Raw genomic sequence first — 25,404 nt, 5'->3', positions numbered from 1 at the left:
ATGTTTCCAGTCTCTGTCCTTGGCTGAAAAGGCAGGTTTGCCGCCTTCCTACCCTGTAAAGCAGGCTGCTGCCTGCCTGTCAGCATAGGAACTGCCACCTGTAGAGCAGAGAACATGAAGTGCAAGGGAAGAGAGATTCACTTGCATCCCCATTTGGTTTGTCTGCCTATGCCAGTTAGGGTATTATCCATCATATTTAGTATATGCCACTGCTTTCCTGAAGCTGTCAAACCTTGCCCTCAGTTTCCCTGTGTGTTTACAGCGCTTAATGAAATGGTCAGCAAGTTCAGGGACTACAACAATGAGCATCTTAGTGGAGGAAAGGGTGAGAAAGGAAAAGAAATGCAGCCAGAGCTGGACAATCTATGCAGCCTTTAGCCGATGCTCTCCATAGCAGAGGTCTGGGCATTCTTCTTAGGCAGTTTATTACCAGTTTTCTCTCACATGCATTGAGGGGTTTTCACAGAACAGACTGAGTTCATCCTCTGCATTTTGGGAAGTGCATGTTTAAGGCTATTTTTCCTTGTTGTTTGCAAACACAATTTTGCGATTATGGCAGATGTGAGGTGGGAAATGTGAAAAGGCTTCTGGGGGCTGTTTGTGTTGATGGTTTTCTTCTATGTTCTTTCCTTGATAGGCCTTCCACATAGGAAGAAAACATTAATTCAACAGTGGAGAGAGACACATGTCATGGCACAAAGCAGCTACTGAATTTCAAAATTATATGATAGCAAAGAGAACTGTCCTCCGGTTGCCACAGTAACTGGGAATTTGCCCTTTATTTTCCTTCCTGAGAGTGGTCTGGAATGCATCTGTGTTGCTGTGGGCAGAGGCAGGAAACCTCAATCCAACCCAGATTCTCCTCCTATTGAAATTAATTGGCAAAACTCCTTTTGACTGCACTGGGGTCAGAAAAAAGCTGTGAATGGGCAGGGAGAAGTAATTTTATGTTTCTGACTGCTTGGATTTTGCCCTCCCTCTGTTTTCCTCTATTTCAGTCCTATCTGGTGCTGCCATCTGCAACACATGACCACATTAACGTCAACAGAGTCTCTAAGAGTTATAGAGCCCACTGTTTGGCCTGGAATCTGATAACAAAGGTGTTCTGTGATTCAAGACAACTCTTTCTTCTAGTAAAGTCATATCCAAGGCAGTACTGTAAATTCAAGAGCTGATTTGCAAGTAGCTTACCCTACAAAAATTTAAACTCTAATCATACTCCAGGGATCTATTGTAGTGGGACTGATGGCTGTAGATAATCAGGTTTTCATGTAACACAGCAGAAAAAGCAGTACAAATCAATGTATTGCTTATCAAAAGCACATAGCAATACTTCATACAGTACATTAAATAATGAAAGGTATGGGCAGAGGTTTATCTCTAGGTGCAGATTTATGCCTCAGTTAAAGTGGGAATAGAAATTGCCCTACTGAAGAGAAAAACTACAGAAATACAGGCAGGTTCTAAAATATGTAAAAAAACCTAAGCTGTTTAAAAAGAAATAGTTTTGAATCTTCACCTTCAGTTTGTTAACATCTGAGTTCACTGCCTCTAAGGAATCATCTGCAATCTAGCTTTTTGGTGGACCACAGATTTTGCCTCAGTCCTACAACCAGTGTTACTTGTGAACAGCACTAGTCATGACTAGGCAGTAGAGTGCATTTAAACACAGGCTAAAGAGAGCCTTCCCGTGGTGAAAATTATTTTGAGACAAGGAGGAAGTTTTCAGCTGCCAAACTAAAACTTTTAGGAGAAACTGGGACCTCATGGACCATTAGAACTTTTGGGAAATCTGTGTATTTCATCAAAATACTTTGTGCTTCTGAACACTGGGCCAGAAAGGAGCACAGGGGAGCTGGTGGTTCAAACAAGAGAAGAGAAGAATTTGAGAACTCTAGAAATAGAAGCCTCAGTAATTTCTACACAAACAAGGTTTAATTCCCAAGAGCTCCAACAGTAATTTGACTTTATTATACAACAGGGATAAAAGCATGACCACCTTTCTCTAAAAGTTCCTGCTTTTTAGGATTTATCTATCCAATTTCTCTTGAATTGACTTCCTTTTCCAAAGTCAGCTTTTATACCAGAAGGAGACATCACTGGCTTTGGTGAGGCTATGTACCAAATATTTTCCATTGACTTTAATGAAAGTTGTCACTGACTGCTGTGCACTCTTTGGAAAAGTCAGTGGTTTTAAGCTGGTTTGTGTACAGATCTAATCAGGATTCCAAGATAGAAGAACACCAATTTGTTCAAATTTTACATTTAGTAATTTCATATGTTAGCTTGCTCTGTGGCCTCTGAATCATGTGCTCAGTTGTACTGACAAGGAAGTAGCTTATTACTTTCATCCTGGAAAAAAAAGCATGGTACTGTGGGATAATGTCTAAGGCAGAAAGTACATGACAGAATTTTCAAAGGCTTAGTTACAGGCTAAAATCTCAGGGTGGCCTAAAAAAACTCTTGGTCCACTTTATATGATGAAATTTAATAGGGAAATGCATAGCTAGGGAATTAACATGGAAGAATCAAAGTGGAAAATGAGAGACAGTATATTTACAAGATGTCTATTTTAAATTCAGTCTTGATCATCACTGCTGTAAAACTCACATCTTTTTGTTCTATAAGCAAAAAGGTGGTGCTCTGAGTTAGTTTTTGTCTCTTCTTTAACAGAACACACTTGAAACACACTTGAACTTGTCTGTTAACAGCATATCAGTACAACTTGATTTATTCTAGTTTCATCTGCAGAATTTGTCCAATGTATTTCACATACATATGGAGGCACATGGGCAAGAACCTCTTGATGGGCACGTGCAGCTTGATATTTTAGAGGATTTTTGCCTGTTGTCAAGAAGCAATTAAGAAAAAACACAAGGTGCTCGCATGGGATCTAAGATCATCTAAGCAAAAGCTGTGAGAGTCACAGGCTGGAAAATGAAACCTTTATCCATTTAGCTGCCCCGATATCAGTTGGTGGTTTGAGACATCATACAAGCTCATTTGAGACATGCAACCTGCTTGAATTTTGCTTTCTATGCATAAATACAAGGGAATAAAAGCCAGTGTTGTAAAATGATTTATTGTCTGTCAAAACTTCATCTAAAGAGGAGGAAAGCACAATGTCATCTGCTTTTATCATTGTCCACTGATGTGGAAAATAATCATCTGGTAAGAAAAGATTAGCTGCGGTGCCAACAATTGTAGGTATTTCACAAGGGCACCTGATAGGTGTTTCACAAGGAGTTAGGGAGCTGTGATAGATTTATTCTCTTTCACTTGGAGACAGAAGGACAAAAGAATTGCTTTTTGGTGTTCACTGCACCTCCAGTTTCTTTTCAGGGAAAAAACAACCTACATGTACCCATCTTCAGAGGTTCCAGAACATGGTTTGCTTGGATACGAGTGACAACAACTGCCAGCTGTGTGCTGTGCCCAATGCATGCTCTATAGAAAACAGCTCCAGCGGCATTTTTCTACCTTGCCATCTTTTGAAGTAGCTCATCCATTGGTCTTAGTATAAACACTACAGTTTAATGACACTTACTGAAAGATCTTTGTAAATAATAAGTCAGCTTGGTTTTTGTTGTGTGGTTGTTCTCATCTTCACAGAGAAGCTCAGGTTGCAAAATGCTGTATGGGTCTGTGCTACAGATGTCAAGCTTGAGTCTATAATTAGCATGCTGCCTAGAAAAATCTTCTGGGACATTAGTTCTCACATTGGGCTGAATCACTCCTGCAGTCCTCAGGCAAAAATCCTACTGAAGTTGCTGGGGATTTTGCCTGGGTAAGGACTTGGGCCTCAATCTGTTTCGTCTGAGGTCAGTAACAAAACATGCAAGTGTCAGCACTTCAAAATGTTGCCCGATGTGAGGTCTTGATGTGCCAGAGACTTCTTTGTGCTCACACATTACTTCAATATTGTGTAACTGTCATCCAGCAAAGGGAGAGCGTGAGATATTCGGGATCTGAAATCGCTTACCAGGCCTGAATAGTTCAGCTAGTACTGTTTTCCCAGTGCCTAATTCCACTGGCTAAAATACAGTTTTATCTGGCATAAATTTAATGTATCGTCATTACAAGGGTTTTGCTTCCATACCTGTACTTAAGGAAATGTGGGATCGAACCCAGACAAACTTTTATATCCTAAAAATGGGAAAACACATATATAAGAAAAGAATGAGAAAGCATTTATGAGCCTTCATAGTGATCCTGTAGGTAGCTGCAGTGACACAGTACCTAGGGCAATGATATTCAGTGCTGTAGACGGAAGTAAAGCTGCTATTTAAAAGCATCCTCTTCATTGTGTAAGTTTCTGTGCAGGTGAAGTAACAAAAGAAAGATGATTTAGAGTGATTCTGCTTCCACTTTTGCCTCATGTTCCATCAGTGTTAACAAAACTATGATGCCAACAAGTGACTTCTTGTTCTGGGCTCTTTTGCCTAATTTAAAGGCACAGAAAGGCTAAACGACATTTCCAAGGTCACCCACCCACTCAGTGTCAGTGCCAGAACATCTCACACCTCTGTTCTGCCCTCTAGACCAGGATTTTGACCTTGGTTTGTAACATATAAGGCATTTACTGGTTTGATGGCGTGGTTTTGAACTATTTCCTTCCCTCAGAATTCACAGTGACCATCTTGATCACTTTAATAGACACAATTTTCTTGTTCTCCTGAATGTGTGGATGGTTCATTCTGTGTAAATTAACCAACAGGTTCGTTGTTTTGTTAGTAATATAATTTAACGACCCAGCTTTTATCAAAAAGCAGCATTTAGGCTCATTGTTCTGTAGATTTCACAGCTTTGCAGTTTTTCTTTCTGGCTGAAAGGAAGCTTTGATCATAAAACAAAAAGCAGGCCACCTTTTGAAAACCTTCCTTCCTTTCCTTCTCTACTCATAGTTACTGCTGAGGGTAGGTAAATCCCATCTAATTAAATGAGATGTGGAAGCAGTTTAACTCAAGCCTGCATTTTATGCCAAAGCACAATATGGAGAAAACAATTTGTTTCCTTTGTTTGAACGGAGACCAAAAGAAGAATGAACTGCTGGTATTCAGGAAGCCTCAGAACAAAGCTATGGCCAATGTTACAATTTATAATTCTGCATTAATTTGTTCCAACATGGTATCAGAAGGTCTGATATTGTTTGGTGAAGTGGGAAAAGCATGTCTAGAAAGCAGAGCAGAGTAACTCTTCAGTTTGGAGGCGGTGGATGAATTCAGGCACGTGTCTGACTCCAGCAGCCCAGCTTCTTGAGTGAGTGCTGGTGCATAGTGACAGCTCCGAGATAATTAACTGACCCTGAAAGGGTCACTGCAATGAGCATCTACCAGATCTCTGTGCCACTTCTACTACTGTTGCATGAAGGAAGGGAGGGCATTGTGGAGAGTAAACTCCAAAACTGTGCTAATTTCTGCCTGCAGGCTCAATTTTTATTCTTACTTCCCTTGGAGGCTTCAAAATCTACATAAATTAGATAAGCTCCCAGGCTGCTGTAGTTCATATCTCAGAAAAAAAAGGTCTTCTTACAACATCCCCTGAGACTGAAAAAGGTTTGTGTGGATTTACACACTCTTTCACTCTCTTGCAACTGAGGATCTGGCTTGTTTTGTCCAACTTACAGTTTTTTACAGTTTTTCCTTTCCCTGACTCTTGTAACCTGGAGTGCAAACAACATTACAGTGAGAACTGCAGCAGCAGTGATGTGTGACCAGTTACAGCATTTAGAAGCTGACATTAATGTTGATAGGGCATTAAGTTTATCTACTATAAAAGCTATTTCCCTAGCAAAGACCTGTCTGGTGAGATAACACCTCTGTTTTGCCTGCTGGAAGAGAGACTTATGTCGATGTAGGAATCCTCTTATAGTACTAATATTTTACAGAGAAATATCTCTGAAGGTAAAGCTTTTGAGAGAATCCATTGTTTATGTAGCTGGGGAAAACACCTTTCTGCAAATAAATTTATCTCCATCTGCCCTGTTGGGAAGTACTTCTTGAAGCTGTCAAGATTTATCCACTGACACCATGATTCCATTTCTCAAGAAAAGACATTAGAGGAAATAGTCTGTGAGAAAACTGCCATTGCCATACCTTCTGACAAACTGAACGTTATTTCCCATGGTTAGAACAGCCCAGAAAGCATTCAGTACCAGGATCTCTGCAGAAAATTTTAGGAAGACATGCCACAAACCTCCAAGTAATTTTTCAGATGCCTAATGTGTGCCCTTAAATCTTTATAAGTGGATTTAAAATTGTGGAGTATTCAATCAGTGAGAATCACCCATGATCAGTGTTTGAAAATCAACTGTCATTGCGTATGGAGCCTTAAGAGTCTCTTTGTTGAGAAGAAAACATTGATGAGCCAGACTGATAGCCGCTGACACTCCGAGGATTTTTTAATGTGGTGTGAAGAATTGTTAAGAGAGAGGTTGTGATATTTAGTAATGGCAGCTGAGGGACATGGAACATGTGTTTGGAGTTAGAAAAATTATTTGGGGTGAGAATTAGTTGTATTGCAGTAATGCCAGCTGAGATCAAAGCCACAGTGTGCCTGGGACTGTATATACTCAAATTAAAAGTATGTGTATGTACTTTTTACAGGAAAGCAAAGCTAGTATACACGGGGTTCAACTGCCTAAACACACTTACCTGATGCCAGTTTAGGGAGTTCAGGGTACCTAATACCTTCGTTGTGGACTGACAGAATAAAAAATAGCAGTTGGGGCTTGTGCTGTTGTGGTGTGATAGTTGGAAGGGCATATCCCAGGTGGGATGTCAAAAATCCAAAGACATGGAGGAAAAATTTAGTGCAACTAGAACCTTCAGTATGGATCTTGTAAGCAGAGTGTCTTAAACATGTTCTTAGTAGATAGAAGAATGCGATAGGACCAACTGTAATAGAAATTGTTCTGGGTTTTTTTACCCCTTGGTCTAAGCATGTATTCACTGTGAATTATCGACCTATCTCTTTTTCTTCTGTGATGTATTATATATTATAACCTGAAGATTCTTGTGAAGAAAGATAAATACTGAGGTCCAGACCTTGTATTCCTTGGCCCAGACCAAGAGCTCTGTGTGGGATGGGGTCAAACTGGGAAGCCTCCAAGAGACCAGGACAGGCTGAGGGATGCAAAGGTACATTAGTAGAACTTTCCTTGGGAAGCAGTCACATTCTCCACCTTCCCTGCCCCTGACTACAAGGTAGCTTGAGTAGCCCATCACTTTCTTAAATGGATTCACAAGCAAGCACACAAAAAGGCAAATGTAATAGTATTTTGTTTCAAATGCAAGTGGGGTTAGCAAGCTGACCCTGCTGTTCTGAAGGCAGCACAGCGCAGCCATCCAATGAGCTGTAGCTGACAGGAGGTCTGTGACGTTGTGATGTCCCTGTGGCAGAGCTCGGAGACAAGGAGTCTGGGTGACATTACACAGCTGAACGTGTATGTATATTACTGAATTCAGCCTGGAGAAGAAAAGTCTCTGGGGAGACCTTATTGCAGTCTTTCAGTACTTAAAAGGGGCCTATAAGAAAGATGGGGACAGACTTTTTAGCAGGGGCTGTTGCGATAGAACAAGGGTAATGGTTTTAAACTAAAAGAGGGGAGGTTCAGGCCAGACACGAGGAAGACATTTTTTTACAATGAGTGTAGCAAAACACTGGCCCAGGTCACCCAGAGAGGTGGTAGATGCCCCATTCCTGGAGACATTCAAGGCCGGGCTGGATGGGGCTCTGAGCAACCTGATCTAGTTGAAGATGTTGCTGCTCATGGCAGGGGGTTGGTCTAGGTGACCTTTGAAGGTCCCTTTGAACCCAAACTATTCTATGATAGCCAATACTGGTGCAGCTGAGAAGAACTGACAGCTGTGAATGGCACCCAGCCCTTCTCAGAGTTTTGGTGGGAAGCCTGGGACGCTTGCAGCAGGGCCCCAGTAGAGGCACGGCTCTGACAGAGCAGCAGTCGCACTCTTGCTCTGTGCCCACTCACTTCTCTTTATCAGGTGAGAAACTTCCCATCCACTCCAGTACAGCTGCTGATAGGATAAAACTCTCTGGTTGTTTTTGCTCCTGGGAAGAAAAGCAGGTCTCTCCATCCCAGCTATCTCATCAACAACATCAAGCCTGGAGAGGTGGCGGGGGAAGGAAAATGTTTCCAACTGAGGAGCAGAACTGAAAATAGCTGTGGCACTGAGTCTGCCTGCTGATTGCAGCAGCTCTTCAGTTAGAAGGATTGTAGAGATAAATCAGCAGATTAGAGAATCGACCTTTCAGGTCTTGAGGCCTAAATTCAAATCCAACTTTAGCGCCCATGGGTGTTTGTAGCACTGCTCACACCCTCATTTCCATTTACAAAGTTCACAAATCACAGGATAATGCATGTAACTTCTCCTTGTCCACTTGAGGAAGGACTGCAGTCAGACATGTTCCTCCAAATGCAAACTACAGAGGTCTTGTAGTGGACTCAAGGACAGGTAACATGGGAATCACTGGAGATCATGCCGAGGATGTTTCTGACTACATTAAAATCCCTAGGCTGAAGTAGCAGAAGGGTTAAACATCAAAACAAGGATGCGGTGGCAGATCTGTGTGGATCCTCACAGATGTGCAGATCAAAATGTAAGTGTATTATGTAGTTGTTCGAAGAACCACGAGCAGAATAACAAGGCTATGCCAGGTCACGAATGACTTGCTTTAACACAGCTGTGTGAGGGAAGCTTGCATAACACCTGCCCACACTAAGCTTAGCTCAAGCTGTTGTTATCAGTCCCTCACTCTCCTGCATGCTAGAAGTATTTGCAAACTAGGAATTTATTATTTCAAGGCCACTATAAAATGCCTGTTTCTTTGGCTCAGGGTAATTGACCTGTTCTCAATGCCCTACTCAAGAGGTGTGAAAGCTTTAATTACAGGTTTGACAAGCTGACTTTAAGGGCAGAACTCTTTAACTTCAATTCTTTGCTTTTCTCCTGGCAGCACAGTAACACACAGCCTGCCCAGCTAGCATGTCTCATGCTTCTGACTCATGATATTGTGATAATAGTGTCTAGTATCAGACTAGTCATTATGTTAGCAAAAGTGTCTGAAAGAACACCACATGCAGGAGCACCACACAAAATCACAAGAATTATATTTACTAGGCACAGCAGAAATGTAACAGACTAGGGTTTCAAAACAGAATTTTATGCACATTGCAGAAGAGGAGAGGTGATTTCCATTTCAGATCATGAAGATGAATAGAATAATTTCACTGTGATCCATGAATGCAGCTACAGGGGTCTAGCACTTTCACACAGCCTTGGCTCCAAAGTGACCTAGATCAGATGTGTGTGTTGCTGTACCCGTCGATCAGTGAATGGAATTGCTTGGTTGTTTACCATCAGGGAAGGCATCATCCAGAAGCCTTCTCACACATCTCACATGAATACTGCTATCAGAAAATGTCTGCACTTGCTGAGAATTAATCTCTGTCAGGCACTGCCAGTGCAACAGGACTGCCTCAGACAGTCAGGGCCTTGCTGCACTCTTTTCTTGATAATATTAATGCTTAAATATTTTAAGCAAGTCACTCCTAAATTAAGTCTTCCCAGATGCAGGAAGCATACACTGCTCTTCGAGTTTGCAGAGTGGTATTTCAAATGAAAATATTCAGTCACTTGTTCTTTCCCACAGTCCCTTCATTTGTGGCCCAGTCTCTGCCCAGTTACCCTGCCTGCCCTTTGAAATTATACAGCCTGATTTCTCCCTTACATTCACTTTCCTTTGTTTTTGTGATATTCTGCCAACAAGGGCCAGCTTCCAGGAGAATAGTTTCCTTCTTCAGTACCAGACATAGTCCTCAGAAAGACCTAGCACAATTCCTGCCTCAGGTCTCTGGCTGCAGGCTTGTGTGAGCTTCCTCCAGGAAAGATTTCCATTCTGAGCTACCAGGGCATGACTCCCCACCCGCTGCACCATCCGAACAGTCCCTGCTGTCCTCACATATCCTGTTATGTGCTCTAGCTCACAAACCGTAGGTCTCTCACCAGGTTTTCAGGCATCACGCACCTTGAAATGGCTTGTGACACACAGGAATGTCATAAAACAGCTAGAGCTGCATCTCAGTCGCTTTGAAGCATAGCAATCTAGGTGATAAGCAGCACTCCCTGGAGAGTTTTTGATGACCAAAGCAGATCAAGTTGGAACTAGCTTCTGTAACTTTTTTTGCTTCTCCTGGATGCTGCATGGAAGATAGATTCATAAGGCTGTGAACCGGAAGAACTGAGATGCTTTTGCTGAAGTAGAGACCCTCACCAAAGTTAATGATTCACCACACAGGGTGTATATTTGTATGGGTGGGCAGATGCAGAAGTTCCCCATGCACAAGAATTTCAGGAAATACATAGTCTGCTTTAAAACCACAATTGTGCTTGAAACTTACATGCTGGTTGTTTTCTTTAATAACAATGAGCAAAATATGAATAGAGTCATGATTATTAGAGGGACAAAAGCCATCAAACCAGGAGGGATCTTTTTCTTTCTGTTGTCAGTTTTGCTGTCTTGAGGGCACTTTCTTTGTGGCTAGTTATTTTGTTCATGATCAATGTTTGTATCACTTCCCAACACACCATATACAGTGTTTGCATCTCTCATGCTCATTTCTAAGGCACCTGCCAGACCAGCATTCAATAATAGAATCCTTCTGGTTTTCAAGTGAGATGCTCCTGTTTGTTGTTTGTGGGGTACACTCAAGCATGTATTTGACGACACTGCTGCTTGTCCAACCTTCCTCTACTAAAAATCATAAAGAAAGAGAGACAAATATTGCAGAACCATTCAGAATGTGCTGTAGTGGTTTGTTCACTATCACAAAATACTGTTGAAAGAGTCACAGAACCTCAATTGTTTTGGCTTTTTTTTTTTTCTTTTTAATGAATTGCTTCTGAATTCTGCAGGGAACCAGAGGGGTTGTTTAGAAGTATTGGACTGACACCAAAAACTTACACTATAAACCTTGTTCTGGCAAGTAAATGCCTTGCACTTTGGCACATTAGTTGTTGCTCCTAGCGAGGCAAACAATGCAAGTCATTTATCAGACAAGAAAGCCAGTTTAGGATGCCATAGGAGGATCCAGATTCAGGAGAGAGACATCTTTCAAGATCTGTTATGGTAGCAGCTCTGTCACCCTGTGACCCAGCCCATCTGTCCCTCTTCAGCCCCAGGGATTAAGAGAGCTAATTCCATTGCACTTGCAGGCAAATGCTCTGCAGCGAACAGACTCCTATCACGGACTTAGATGCTTGCTCAACAGGGCAGCCAGGTACCCAGGGAGGCTGCTTGGTTTGTCCTTTTTAGCAGAGAGTTACATGACTTTCTGTAAAGTCTGTTTTTGGATGAGTCCTATATCGTGTGTTTACAAGACATTTGAGATACCACAGGGTTTGCAAAGAATACCTTTGCCCTCAGGAAGGGAAGTGCGAAGAGGATTTTAATTTCTTCCTTTCAAATACAGAACAGAACATGTGTGAGGCATCTCTTGGCAGGGCCAGGAGTTTGACTGTGCCCGTTACATGATCCTCTGGGCAATGTGCATTCCCCTCACTGTCTGAAATGAACAAATATTTCTGGAACACTGGGTGTTACTGTCAATATTGCTATAAAAAGAAGAAAAATGGCAGCTGTTTAAAGTCATTGTGGAGTTTGTTATACTAAAGTAAGTCCTAAGAAGATTAATTAGTCGCAAGGTAATGCATTCATAGGTGCTCAATAACCTGCATGTGATAATGACAGGTCTGTTAATCACATGCCTGCAGAGTTGATACATATTGCCATCTCTTCTGTTCCTCTTTGTGTATGGTATAAATTCACTTAGATATTTCTCCTCAACATCATAGGATGTGTGTGTGCATATGGTGACACTCTGGTAGGGGAGAAGGACATGTAAAAGCAAGTCTTTCTATATAAAAAAATTAACATTACAATTTATATTGTAAAATATATGATTTATCTATGAATGAAACGTTTGGTCATATGACACTTCATCTCAGTGTTGGCAATGTTTCTACTCTCTACTGCTCCATTCAGTAAACTGTGCTACAGTGCATCAGTCTTCCTTGATTTTTTCAGTGCCCAGCCCGGTTTTACTGTAATGACAAGCCTTGTAACATCTTTGCTGTTTGTTTACTGGCATGATGATCTTTTTACCAAAAGCTTTTTTCTGTTTGACTGTAGTGGATACAACTGGCAATCACTTGATGGCTCTTCACTACTATCCTACATTCTGTGGCTGACCTTCAGTGAAAGCTTGAATCAAGCTCTCTCCTTCCAATTGTCTGATTTGTATATAACCCAAAATTAGGTTATACAAACCCTATATATTACATGTATTTAATGTAATATTGTGTGTATAATACGTGTCTGTATGAGCATTGGCCTCTGAGCCCTTGGTAAGCATTTTCCAAGTATTTTCCCAATTTTTCTGGATTTTTTTTTTTTACTCTACTATATTTATTGATGCATTCTGTCTAACATTGGGAGGTATGTAACCACCAAGATCATACATATAGTTCATGTTTCCTTTTCTCTTCATCCATGGAAGCTTTCCTATTGCAGAGCTCCTTCTTAAAACAAAAAAGGCAAAAGTGTTCCCCAGTCATATCTAGTATATTTTCCTGACAAAATCAGGTGATCTAGAGAAAACTAATCTTTTATCTCTACCGTTTACTTTCTGCATGCTGCTTGCATTTAAGAACATACTCATTGATTGTTCCCAAGACACTGTATGCATGTAGTAGAATGAAAGCTGTATCTTATTTAAATTAATGAATAAGATGAATGAGTGCCGCATTTCTGAAACAGGCAATGAGAAGAGGAAAGCTAGGCAATATTCAGGTATTAATTAAAATGAGAGCTCTCCACTGAAAATATGAGTTGATTGATATTCTGACAGCTGCCCATAGACTCATTCATGAAATGATGGGCATGAGAGGCACCACGGGAAGCAGGGTTTTTACTGGAGACAAAGTCGTTCACTTGATGCACATTCTGTTAAAGGAAGCAGCCTGGATATTGCAATTTATTCTTGTTGTGCTTGATGGAAAAAGAAATCTTAAATCCCAGCTGGAGAATTCACAGGACTTCTTTGCTCTTTACATTTGCTTTATAGTTCTGCAGTTTCACTTGGGAGACATTAGCATCAGTAATAACTACAGTACTTAGCACTTATTGTAATGTGTTTCATCTGCAGATCTCAGAGAGATCTGCAAGGTGAGTGCAGAATTATAATTCTCCTCTTAGGGAAACTGAACAGATACATAGAAAGGCTTGGTCATGTGGACAAGGTGACACAATAAGGTGACATGGTGGTGGAGTGACCACAGGTCCTTCTGACCTCAAATGCCAGAGTGGACAAAAGGGGTGATTTAGACCTGTATTTTGCAAAGTAATTCAATACCTATAGAAATTGGAGTGTTGGAGAACTTGGAGTCTAAGTGAGCAATTAGAAAACACAATCAAGTGTATTGTTGCTTTTCTTAATTTGAAAACCCACCACAGGTCTTTTTCAATATGAATGGGCATACTGTTGGACAGTCACACTGTTTCAAGAGAGCTACCTAACCCAAGGGCATAAGGTAAATGCCCAGCCTGTCCATACAGTTGAGGGGCACACCAGTATGACATTCAGAAAACTGGTGATATGAATCTGTCTGCCTCTGTGGCCTAACTCAAACAGCTAAACTGGAAATGTGGAAGTCAGACAATGTGAATAGTCTCTGACATATGCAGTTCTAAAACTAATGCCCAGATCTGCAAAGTCATGTAGTAACATGTCCCGTTAAAATCTGTGGAAAATTTGTGCTTTGTCTATGTTTGTGGAACTGGGCACCCTTTGCCCAGGCATGATCTTGTCTGGCTATTAAATTGTTACAGTATTAAAGTGGGATTCAGCAACAATTGTAGCAACATATAATCCATGGAGATAAATCTGAATATTGGAATTACTTCCACTGCTGAGATGACGAACATGTCATAAACGCAAGATGCAACAGTGGTAATGATATTTCTGAACTGGGAGCAAATTATTCTCCAAGTGTGTAAAGGAAAAATTATCTCAGGGCTGCACAGAAGGGTATTTGCTTGTGCCATCTTTCTGTTTCAGAGGTTGGAAACCTGCCGTCTAATAGTTCATTGAATGTCCATGGGGCATTTTCTTGGAGGAGGGACATATGTTAGTGCAAGAGTAGAGCTGGTATCAATGCTTGGTGCCAGTGACATGGGACAGAGGCTCTCAAAGGGTCTTGCACATCTGCCTAGCCAGTCACAGGCTGCAGACTCTGTCCTTATTTTTCTCTGTTGGATCTCAGAGGTAGAATTAACATAACAAGAATAATTTCCCTGATTTATTTTTAAGGGAGCTGCTACATAGCTTTTGTTGTTGCTTTAGTCACTGCAGGAATGCTATGTAAGTAGTATAAAACTGGAGTTCAGGTAGTCCAGGAGAAAAAGGTTACATTCAGAGATAAGCCACACTGTGGCAAGATAAAAGAAGTGCAAAGGCTTCAGAAGCAACTGTAGTACTGGTACTTATGGTTTGCACTCTGTTGAAACCATGAGATACTTGCATGCCTTTTAAAAGTTTTTTCACTTTCCTTTAAGAAAATTTCTATGCTATGCTACCTAAATAATATGTAACTAATGGGAAATTTCATCAACCAGAGTGAATTTATGGACGTGATGATAAATTAAAAAAAAAGATTGCCATATAAGCGAAGCCACCATGATTTACCCCAGGAACAGATACGCTGGAACAGGCTGCCCAGAGAAGTTGTGGATGCCCCATCATTAGATGTGTTCAAGGTCAGGCTGGATGGTGCTTTGAGCAACTTGATCTCTAGTGACAGATGTCCCTGCTTATGGCAGGAGGGGTTGACTAGATGATCTTTAAAGGTCCCTTACAACCCAAACCATTCTATGTTTTTGTGAAATACATAATATCTTCTATGGCACCCATCCCTGCATTATTATTAGTGATTCACTGTACTGGTTCTGTTGAAGCGAGCCACTCAGTCGGTGTGTGCATTGCCCTGTTAGCTGTACTGCTGTACTGCTGCTCCTGCTGTCATCCGGCAAAGGCCAACTGCCTGATGGAAATGCTTTCTCTCCCCTTTGACAACCTGCAGTCACTTAGGATGGAGGGGTGAGGGGGCAGGCAGAGTTGTTCTCTGCTGTCAGGAAGTCACCTATATAAGACATTGGTATTTAGTTGCTTGACCTAATACCTTAGGCTGTTAGGTGGGCAGGTGAATAGTATGCACAGGGATCAATTGCTGCCTTGCCCATGCTGCAGTTTGGACACCGAAGCATTTTCAATGCAAAGTACATGGTGGTGGAAGGTTTAGTGGTCTTCTTGAAGGCTGGGAAGCGTGGAGGTGGGGAACCCACAGAGAGGCAATGTGTCCTTTACGTCTGGCAGAACCAAGCCCCTTGGGGATCTCTGATTTGGTTACAAGCAGTGGATTTCTTGAAGTTGACGCGGAACCGCTCCTGTAAGAGTACTCAAGTCACACGTGGCACAGGAGGTGAGGCATGAGGATTTCCACTACTAAGATGCTCTGTGCCCAGGTGGGAAGAAATCTGCTTTTGTTTCAGCTCCCAAAATTACAAGGAGGAAGTAGCCAGTGAGATGGCATAGTCTGTATACCATGGTCCTAAATATAACTCTGGTCTGGACTAGAACCCACCATTTAGAAAAAACATCTCTTCCTGATTAAAACATTCCTGTGATGGATTTACCACCAGCATTCTTGGTACGTGGTTCCAGTAATTAATTACCCGGACTGCAAAAAATGCCTGCCTGCTTTCTAGACTGGATCTGGGGTGTGGGCACAAGGTCTGTGTCTCTGAGAACTGAGTCAGATAAAAAAGCCATCTGGGCAATATTTGATTTATTTCCTCTCATGTTCAGTCCCAGTTTATACACACCTCTTCTGCAGCATCTTCAGTTTTCAGGATGTTAACTGGCCTGAATGAGTCTCCCAGCATCTGCACTCATGATTATCCCCTGATATGGAAGGTGATGTGATGTGCCAGGTAAAATAAGTGGTTGACCTGCTGAGAGCATACCATGTTGGGGATTACTGTCCTAATCTCCTGTCTGTCCTGACTTTAAACTTCTAGGCCATCATTCCTCTTATACTTGATACCATCTTAATACTTTTTATTGTCCTTAACATTTTCCATCAGTGCAGTGTAATGAATGTCCGTGAGCCAGTGCCAGCAAGCTAGCCTGAACCACAGGAGTCTCTTCAGCCCCTGTGCTGCTGCATCTGCATCCCTGGCTTTAACTTGGCTTTCTGCAGCAGTAAGATTTGGGAAGTGTGAAGTACGCTCTAAGACTTCCCTGTGCATGCACTTCTGATCTGTGTGGGCTGAGGACCTTTGTGTATAATAGGCAGAGGATCAACAATAACAATTGCCATGAAAAGACACGCAGGACATCAGAGGAAAAGTGCCATATGTAAACTCAAATGGAAATGATGAGACATAGTCTAGAGGTATTCTAGTTTGGGTAAAGCAGTGTACATCTGAGTGTTGGATTAAGATTATTTATCTCCAGAGAAGAAGAGAGAGAGAAATGTGATTACCCCAACAACTTTCCTTTAGGGGCTCTGACAGTTTTGAAAGAGTTTCTAGATATTGGAGCAGTTAAGGAGGGAAGCCAAGGAATCTCATTCAAAAACTGGCTAGTCCAGGTTCTGACCACAGGGGTCAGGAGATAACCTTGTGATAAATTGTGATCACCTTAGTCTCATCAATTTCAATAGGTCAGACAATCAAACGAGTTTTGCCATTTATATCACCAGAAAAAGGATTTTACCCATAAGCTTAAATTCAACTTCATGTTCTCAAAAGTCACTTATAAAAAAGAGCAGAAAGCAAGGAAGAATTATCCTCTGATGATCTATTATAATATTACATACTTCCATATACCTTTGGTTTTAATCTTGTACTTTTAATTCACGTTATGAAGTTTTCAGACAGAAGTGGATGTCATGTGTAAGCTGAGTTCCTTGTTTTTTTCTTTTGCCTGTCACTGGCTGCATGTTCTCTATTGATGTCTTGTTCCTGGTACTTGCCACTGATCCTCTTGTCTATGAAAGGAAGCACTCCAGCTGGCTTGCCTGATAAGAAGAAAGGAAAGTTTGCTTGGTTTAGTCACTCCACAGAAACCCATGGTAATGTTCCACTGCACTCTGTGTCCACACTGCGTATATCTCTGTGTTCATGTCTATATATCTCTATACAGACTGACATATAATGTACTTTTGTATACTTCTGCATGTGTGTGCCTTGCTTTTTCTGTTGCTTGTGCAGTGTCCTCTTCATGCACTCAAGATAATAAGCTGCCCTGCAAATCAATCTCTTGCTAATGTCTTCAATATTGTTTTCCATTTGCAAATAAGCTCAAATACATCTTGAAAGTGCTTTACCTCATCTTCAAAGATGACTTGCGAAATATCAATGTTTTGGATTTTTCCTGAAGGGTTTAGTCTGGACTGAAAATTTTAATTATGAATGTTGTTTTTTCTTACAGCTTACTTAACTGTTTCATGCGCATCAAAATATGAATTCAGCTGATTCCTTAATTAGTCCTTCCAAACAGATGAGATTATGAAAACATCTAGTCTTTGGAAAGGAACAGACACTATTAGAGTACAATATTTCATAGTTATGTCAAGAGTACTTGAGAGTCCATTATTTCATATAGTCCTGAGAGCACAACAGAAGAACTTTAGATTTCCCAGGACATATGTTGTAGGCATGTGAATTGTTGTGATGAGATAAAGGAAAGATAGTTCATTTTGAGGGGCATTACTACCATAATGCTTTCAAAAGCAGGAACCCAGGATGTCTTTGGAAGAACATTTTGATATCTTTCTAGCCTCTGGAAGAAGACTTGTTCCCATGGCCCATTAAGCGTCTGCCCAACTAAAATGCAGAACCGATTTATTACTATCCTTTTGTGCCAAGGACCCACAAATAGATATGTTCTTAATATTGAGTAACATATTCTCACAGGCTGTTAGAAGCTTCTCCAACAGCTAATAGTGCATGCTCTGAAGTCTCATCTGAGATATATATCAAAATTCTGATACAGGTCATGTTCTGAAGTTCTACCAGGCATCTGAGAAATCTGTTTAACTCCTCCATCATTCAGTTTTAAGTATAAATTTTTCATTTGTTTTGTGTATCTGAAAAGGCAGGGGGAGGAAGACACATATTGGATCCTATTCATTCTCCGAACTTATGCTGAATGATTATATATTAAGGATTTATTAGAGCTCATATAAGAGCTAGGAGCAACCAGTGGAATGGAATTGTGATTTTTTTTATGATCTGTAGAAAAAAAATATTGAGTTTGATAACAGATAAGATATGTGACAGGTCCTTGAATCCAGATGTGATAGGTTCACACCTAGGGTTGCTTTCATTTGATGTTTGTTCCATGACACCTCTTTAAAAGCCTAGGAGATTCTGTCTGGTTCTTAGTTGGTGGGTGTCAACATAAAATCTCCACCATACTTCATATTCATTAGCTCCTTTTTTGGTAGGATCTGAATGGGTCAGAGAGTCTGAATTCCCCTCTTATCCTTATAGGTCAAGTTTATAAGCATGAGGTTGAAACACATTAATGGTTAGTATCCATCAGTATTATTTATTTGGTACTTGCTAGCAGAAGCCATTATTCTGAATACCTGTCAACCTGGTACTTTTAATTTGCATTCTACTCATCACACAAGAGATTGAGGAGGGCAGTGAGATGGTTGGGCTGGTGCAAGTAAAGGGGCATTTTTTTAAATGTCCCATTGAATCAAGCAAAAGCTTATTTGTTGGTTTTGCCAGGTTCTCTAATTTTGGTTCTCAATACTAAAATTTCCAGGCACTAACTCTGAAAGAAAGAGAGCAGCTGCTTCTTTCCTTTTTTTTTTAGCCTTTGAGTAACCCATGTATATTCCTAAAGTCTACCTGCCCAGCCTGGCCTGTGCAAGGGTCCACTAGACTTGGCCAGCAAACTGCTTAATCCTCAGGAGCTGCCACTGAGGGTCTTCTCATTAAGCCAGTTCCTTCACTCATGCGATTCGTTAATAGATGTGCCACGTTCTCATGGACAACCTTCTCTTTTTCTTCCTCTTGACTCTTACAGTGAGCATGCCCACCAGTGAGACTGAGTCCGTGAACACAGACAACGTTCCTGGAGCAGATATGGAAGGCGAAAACTGCGGTGCTAGGCTAGCGTGAGTACATATACACAGATATATGTAAGTAGGGATTGGACTGAGCTTGGTGGGTTAAAGACAGGGCAAATGTCAGACTTTTTAAGGGGAAAAAAAACACAATGGATGAAAGGAGAGAGTGCAGAAGATCTGTGGATCCCAGTTCTTATCTTAATTGCAATGTAAACTGTCTCTGGACAGTGGTGGAGATCCTCTGGGTTTACATAGATGTAAATAAAGTATAGAATGCCTGGGATAAACAGGATAAACAGATCTGGGTTTGCATAATAGCTAAAAGAAGAAGTGATGCATAACAGTGTTCTTATTTTAAAATTCCTCTTTGGTGATAGATAATTAAATCCAGGATATGTAGAGCAAGGAGTGGAAATGACTGGTCTATTTAAATTTCTCTAATGATACTTGTACACTTTACAATGTCTTGTAATAGAAATACGTGGATGATAATGCCCATCCTACAGCCTGAATTACACCCTTCAAATGCTGAGCACTATACTGTAGTGACAAAGGAATACATGTTGGGAGGGAGTAATTCCTCCTTGAAATTGCATCATTGTAGTTAATGGAGATGATCAAGAATATGTGAGATAGCATGTATGGAATACCGTATTATATGGTGTATTTTTTAGCATCACAGAGAGCAAGAATAGGCAAGAGGAGTCCTTTCTTCGCTTTTGCACAAGTTGAACAGAAACAGACTTCATGCTGTGGAGGGGATACGTTAGTCCCTAAGCCTATCAGTGCTATAGCCTGTACCACTCTGGAGTATTTTGAGGCTCTGTCTTGTCCTTGGGCATACTTTGAGCCCTTCAGTGTTGGTCAAATGCTCCTCATAAGTACATAAAAAATGCTCTATTTTGTCAGACCTGTGGTCCAGCTGGCTTGGTGTTCAGGTCTTGACAGTGACAGGAGGACAAGTGTGCAAGCCTGGCCATTTCCTACTTTACAGTTCTCTTTTAGTGTTCCCAAATTCGTGCTTCTTGAATTAGAGATGTTAGGGGACACTCTTCTGCTTCTGCCTGTAGTGGCCATTTGTGGACCTGTCATCTATGGATTTATCTGAACCCACTAAGGCTGTCTGCCCTCACAGCCTCTGTGGCAACAGGTTTCGGAAGTTCGCTACCTGCTGTGTAGACAAGTACTTTCTCTTCTGTTTCAAGCTGATCTACTACTACTTTCAGTCAACATCCCCTCCTTCTGCTACTGTGAGATTTGGTGATCAACAACTCCACATTCAGCTTATCTATCACTTTCATGACGTTGTAAACCTTGATTGTATCTCCCACACATACCCTTGGCCTTCTCCTCTACAGACTGAAAAGGAGGAGATCTTATCTGCACTACAAGATGTGATGCATAGAATATGTTGTAAATTCAATCTGCTTTCCTGTATGTGTCAGCCAGCGACTCAGAAACCCCAGGAGAAATTCTTTATGATAGTTTTTCTTCACTTGCCTGCTGTTGCCTACATGCTGAGTCTGGCATTTTAGTATGGATTATGAACTCTTTTCTGAAAGAAAAAGACTAGATCTATTCACAGGGTTGAGGCAGTTGTAGCCCTCCCTTTAGCACCCCACCAAGTTGCTTGTGCTCTTGTCACATTACAGGAAGCAGCAGCTGGGTATGTGACCACTTCTTCCAGCTGGATCCAATTTGGAGAACCATCTCTATTCTGCAGTTATGGTTCCCAACACAATGGGCCCCCTGGTGCTACACAGTGCCAACAACAATGGCAACTGTTACTATAAAGTTGCATATATTTTTAATATTACAGCTTGCATTCATTTAATGTCCTTAATCCCAAGGGATCCTAAGGCACTTTATGAAATTTAAACACAGGGATTGTTTTCACAACCTGAGAGTTCAGCCACTTTCAGGGTAAAATGTGACAGATGTTTAAAAACAAAGGGCACAAGTGTATAGGGAGATGTATGAGGGATAGCTTGTTTGGCACTGAAACTGCATGGGGAATTTTGGCAAGCAGAACATAATTATCTTAGCTGGAATGTGGCCAGGAGAGCTGAAGTTAAACACAACTCTAAACATAATCATGACTTAGAATGGAGTTTAATTAAAATAGCCCAAGGTGCCCACAGGGGAATGGCAGTACTGTGGTCTGGCACTGCAGTCACTATGCTCCTGGTGCAAGGAGAAGGGATGGCTGTGTCCAACACATTTTAGTGAAGAAGACATTGGAAAATGACAGGAAAACAGAACTTCATTTCTTCTTCCTGTGTTATAAATGTTAAAACAGGGCTCTAAGTTCCACCAGGACATGTAAGATTCAGGGACATAAACAGTTTCTTTGCCACTTGCCACTTCATTTGAAAATGCATGATGTATAGCAGGGGAATTGAAGTCTGTTATTGAGAGGGTTTGTTTACCCCTTACCCAAGGACAGTTAAGATCCTCAAGGCCTCACTCAGATTGCTTTTAATCTCTAAGAGATGGATAGGCTTCTTCATCCAGAAAAATGCATGGCTGTATGATTGTATTTGAAATTCTGGAGTGAGATACAAATTTTGCCAATGCTCCCTGCTTTTGCAAAATGTTTGTTTCAAACTTGTGGAGCTGCAGCTTCCTTAGTTATAGGTAAATTCAGATCTGCCCTTAATTCTGAGGCTTGGAATCCTTTCTGGTTTGTTTTGTTCCTGCATCACACACTCAAGCAGAGAGATAAACTAGCTTACCTGGTTTCAAGAAGTATTAAATCCTCTTCTCACTGAGATCCTCATTTAAACCTCCCATAGACTATTATTCCTGCAGGAACATATAAAATGTAAGCAAGAATTTATTTGAGTGAGCATCTTCTTGTATTGCAACCCGAACAGAGAATCAGAACTTGGCCTAGTGTTCCAGCATAGAGGTAATTAATGTGAGAAGTCAGTTGAGCTTTTCTAATAAGTTCCTCATCTAGTACTAATGACTTTGAGTAAGCATTAATCATTAGAGTCATGCCATCCTGATTTATTCTAGCTGAAGATTAGGCCTGGACCTTTGAACAGTCATCTGCCCTCTGGGTTTTGGTTTTGGAGTTGAAATGGCTAGAAAAGGTTTTGTTCGATTTTTGAGTTTCATCTGTTGCAGATGAGTCTTTATTTTTACTAGCCTGCTAAGATCAGCTAATGGCCATGAGTCCCCATTGCCTTGCTATAAACACATTTTTTCCCAGAGGCAGCACTGGGCAAGCTGAAACCAGGCATAACTGAAGCAATAGGGAGATTTCAAGTCAAAGGTAATATATTTATTTATTTAGCGGCATCAGGCTGCTAGGGCATTTAACCACTCCAGCACCACCACCATGGTGACAGGCTGACCCTGCCATCAGAATGCACTCATGATAAAGGGAAAAAAGTACCCAGGAGACTGAAAGAAAAAGCATTTTTATTGAGGGTAACTTAGAATTACTGGCTTTTCTCTCTGCTCTTATAAAAAGCTGTAGAGCTTTGAAACGTTGGGCCTGTGAATGACAGAAAGATCTGCTTGAGAAGCCAGGTTCAGGCATGTCTTTTGGAAAAGGAGATCTTCCCTGACAGCCTTTCTCAGCTCCACAGAGACATATGCTATGTAAGATCAGGAGAGTACCTCTCAAACACAAGCTATCTCCTATTGATGAATTGTCTCAAAGAAGCTTTTATTTCTATAGTATATATACTATAGAAACTGCCTTCATCAGCTGTGCTGTCTGGAGCAATGCCAATCTTCAAACCAGCAGAAGGAGTTTCAGGAGGAATCTAACATCTAATCTCTTTTTGCTTGTTTTCTATGTCCAGTTTCTTAGAACTAAAACCAAACAAAACAAAAACCTCATTCGTTATTCATTCCTGGTGTAATTCTGCTGCCATCAGGAGAGCTGTGGCAGGGACTAGTTCCCTTCCTAAAATGGGTGTTAGCTTTATCAGGCATCTGAATCTGAAAAAGGTTTTGTAGGGTTCCACAGGACATTGAAAAGCGTCCCACAACTTTCACTGTCTATCATCCTTGTCATGGTATTGCCTTGTGCTGCACTGACATCTGCCCTGCAGTAGAAACACAACAGCTTTCATCCTCAAGGACAGCATTTGGAAGTGGAACTTATTTTACTTCTGATGTGTCACAGCTTTAATAACATGTTGTCTCTGGGTACAAAGAAACATGCTTCCTCTGCAGCAAGCACTAGCGGAATAAACCAGAACTAGTAGCAATGAGTTTCTATTTACATGATAGCCTTATACCCAGGACTTTGCAATAGTGAGTAATTTCCTTGAGCCTCTATGGTTACTGCTGTACAGGACTTAGATTCCTGAGTACAGGCTATTGCTCGTAATCAGTAGTAATCTGTTCTGTGCCTAATGTCAGCATATATAATCTTCCAATACAACCACAATGTTGATTTTCTAGTACAACCAAACAGATCTGGAGTGCCATAATAAAGCTTACTTTTATATATATGTATTAGCTTCCGTTGTGCAAACCAGTGTACCATAGAGCCTCAATAAAAAAGTGAAGCACTTGAGCTCAAATGGGAAGAGAGCTTAAAATTATCTACTTTCACTGAAACAATAAGCCACTTGGCATTTTCACCTTGGCCAGGATTTCCATACATTTGAGGGACAGTTCAATTGCTTTTCCACCAAAGAGGGTTAAAACAATGAAACAGGATAAAACAAAATGAACATCCTACCCTGACTTTCCAACCGAAAACAGTGTGTCCTGAAAATATTATGGACAATAGAAGCTTTCCCTGGCAGCTGAACCATCAGTGATTTTCCCTTGGTGATTTTCTCATTGTGAACATAATTCCTATGCAGCTCTTGCAATAATCAGCCTAGGAGCCAGTGGTAAAGGCGAAAGAATCTGTTTGCTTGGAGGTTCACTATAGTAGCTGCTAGTTTTCACCTAATGAGAAGACAGACACCTTCCGTGAGGACCAACATCCCCATCATCTCTGCCAAAAGCTTCAAAACCACTCCCGACTTCAGCAGGAAAACACACAGGATCGGTCCGCATGTGTCAGCCTCAGCTACTGCTCTCCAATTTATTATGAGCAAGGTGTTTTTGATATTCACAGTCAGCTCTAGATATGTATCTGAAGGACAATAGCATGCCCTTGTTGATGGGGAGTTATCTTCCTTTTTCAGATCCTGTGACAGGCCTTGCCTGTGACTTGCCACAGGGAGAGCAAGATTATTCACTAAATGCTGAAGTTCTGGTCTGTTTTCCCAGCCTGTTGAATAGCAAACCAGCTCAATTTTAAGCTAGACAGACCCAGTTTTCTTAATGATGTTCTATAGATTCTAAATGCTGCTGGCCAAGGACCACCTCTATCTTAAAACCAGCGTTGCTTCCTTCAGTGCTTGTGCAAAAAAGGGCAAGAATGGAAAAAAAGAGGCGAGACATTGCTGTGTGGACTCTGCTGAAATTTAGTGATTGCCTCAGCAGAAGGATCTCAGTCCACATCAGAGCACGAGTTATCCATGGCCAGTCGTTTGTTTTGCTGGAAGCTTTTAGTTAATGGTCAGAAATGAGAAATGGTCATTGCGTGTCCCTGTACAACTCCCCAGTGTTAATTGTGTTACACAGAAGCTAGTGGCAGAAGGAGGGAGGCCCATTGCTTCTGTGTGAGTTGCAGAGACGTAGCTGAGGGTAGAACTTAGCACCAACACTTTATTAGGCTGAGAAATTATCAGGTATGCAGCATGCATTCCTTAAAAATTTCATGTCGCTATATGGTCTTGTCCCAGTAATATGTGAAAAAAGGCCTCTGGGGTGGGCGTCTTCTCTTCAGGGCTGCCAGAATCCTGACTAGAAAGAATGAAATGTCATCAGCAGGAACAGAGAGAAGGGAAAAATGTGGTGCTGCCTGAACAGTAACTGCATGAATACACGGTATTGCACCAAAACAGAATCATCATCACACCAGGACTGTGTTCTCACAGTTCTAAAATCTGTAAGATTTGCATGGTGCAGCTCTTTGGATGTTCCCCAAAGTTGTGTATGACCCAGAGGTATGGCAAGTAAATTTCTGAGAACTTTTACTAGTATCCAAGGGCATTTTTAAGTCATCATGAAGATAGTTGCCTGCAGGCAGAATCATATAGTGTAAATGTAATTGTGACCAGCATGCAAGATAATTTTGTGGTCATGTTTAGTA

The 25,404-nt window shown here is 41.2% G+C and overlaps 1 protein-coding gene across 20 annotated transcripts in view; it reads left to right on the top strand.

Moving 5' to 3' along the window:
* The window catches only part of CACNA1C (calcium voltage-gated channel subunit alpha1 C), a 490,018-nt gene that overhangs the window by 347,925 nt on the left and 116,689 nt on the right, over positions 1 to 25,404 (top strand). For all 20 annotated transcript variants that reach the window (XM_082047656.1, XM_082047663.1, XM_082047666.1 and 17 more), the window contains exon 10: positions 19,184 to 19,274. In XM_082047656.1, coding sequence (XP_081903782.1) covers positions 19,184 to 19,274 — 91 coding nt within the window. The remainder of the gene's footprint in view (positions 1 to 19,183; positions 19,275 to 25,404) is intronic.

The sequence above is a fragment of the Streptopelia decaocto genome (genome assembly GCF_964273445.1).
Source record: "Streptopelia decaocto genome assembly, chromosome: 1".
Taxonomy (NCBI): Eukaryota; Metazoa; Chordata; class Aves; order Columbiformes; family Columbidae; genus Streptopelia; species Streptopelia decaocto.
The sequence above is the reverse complement of the archived record's forward strand: the minus strand, read 5'-3'. Positions and strand labels throughout refer to the sequence as shown.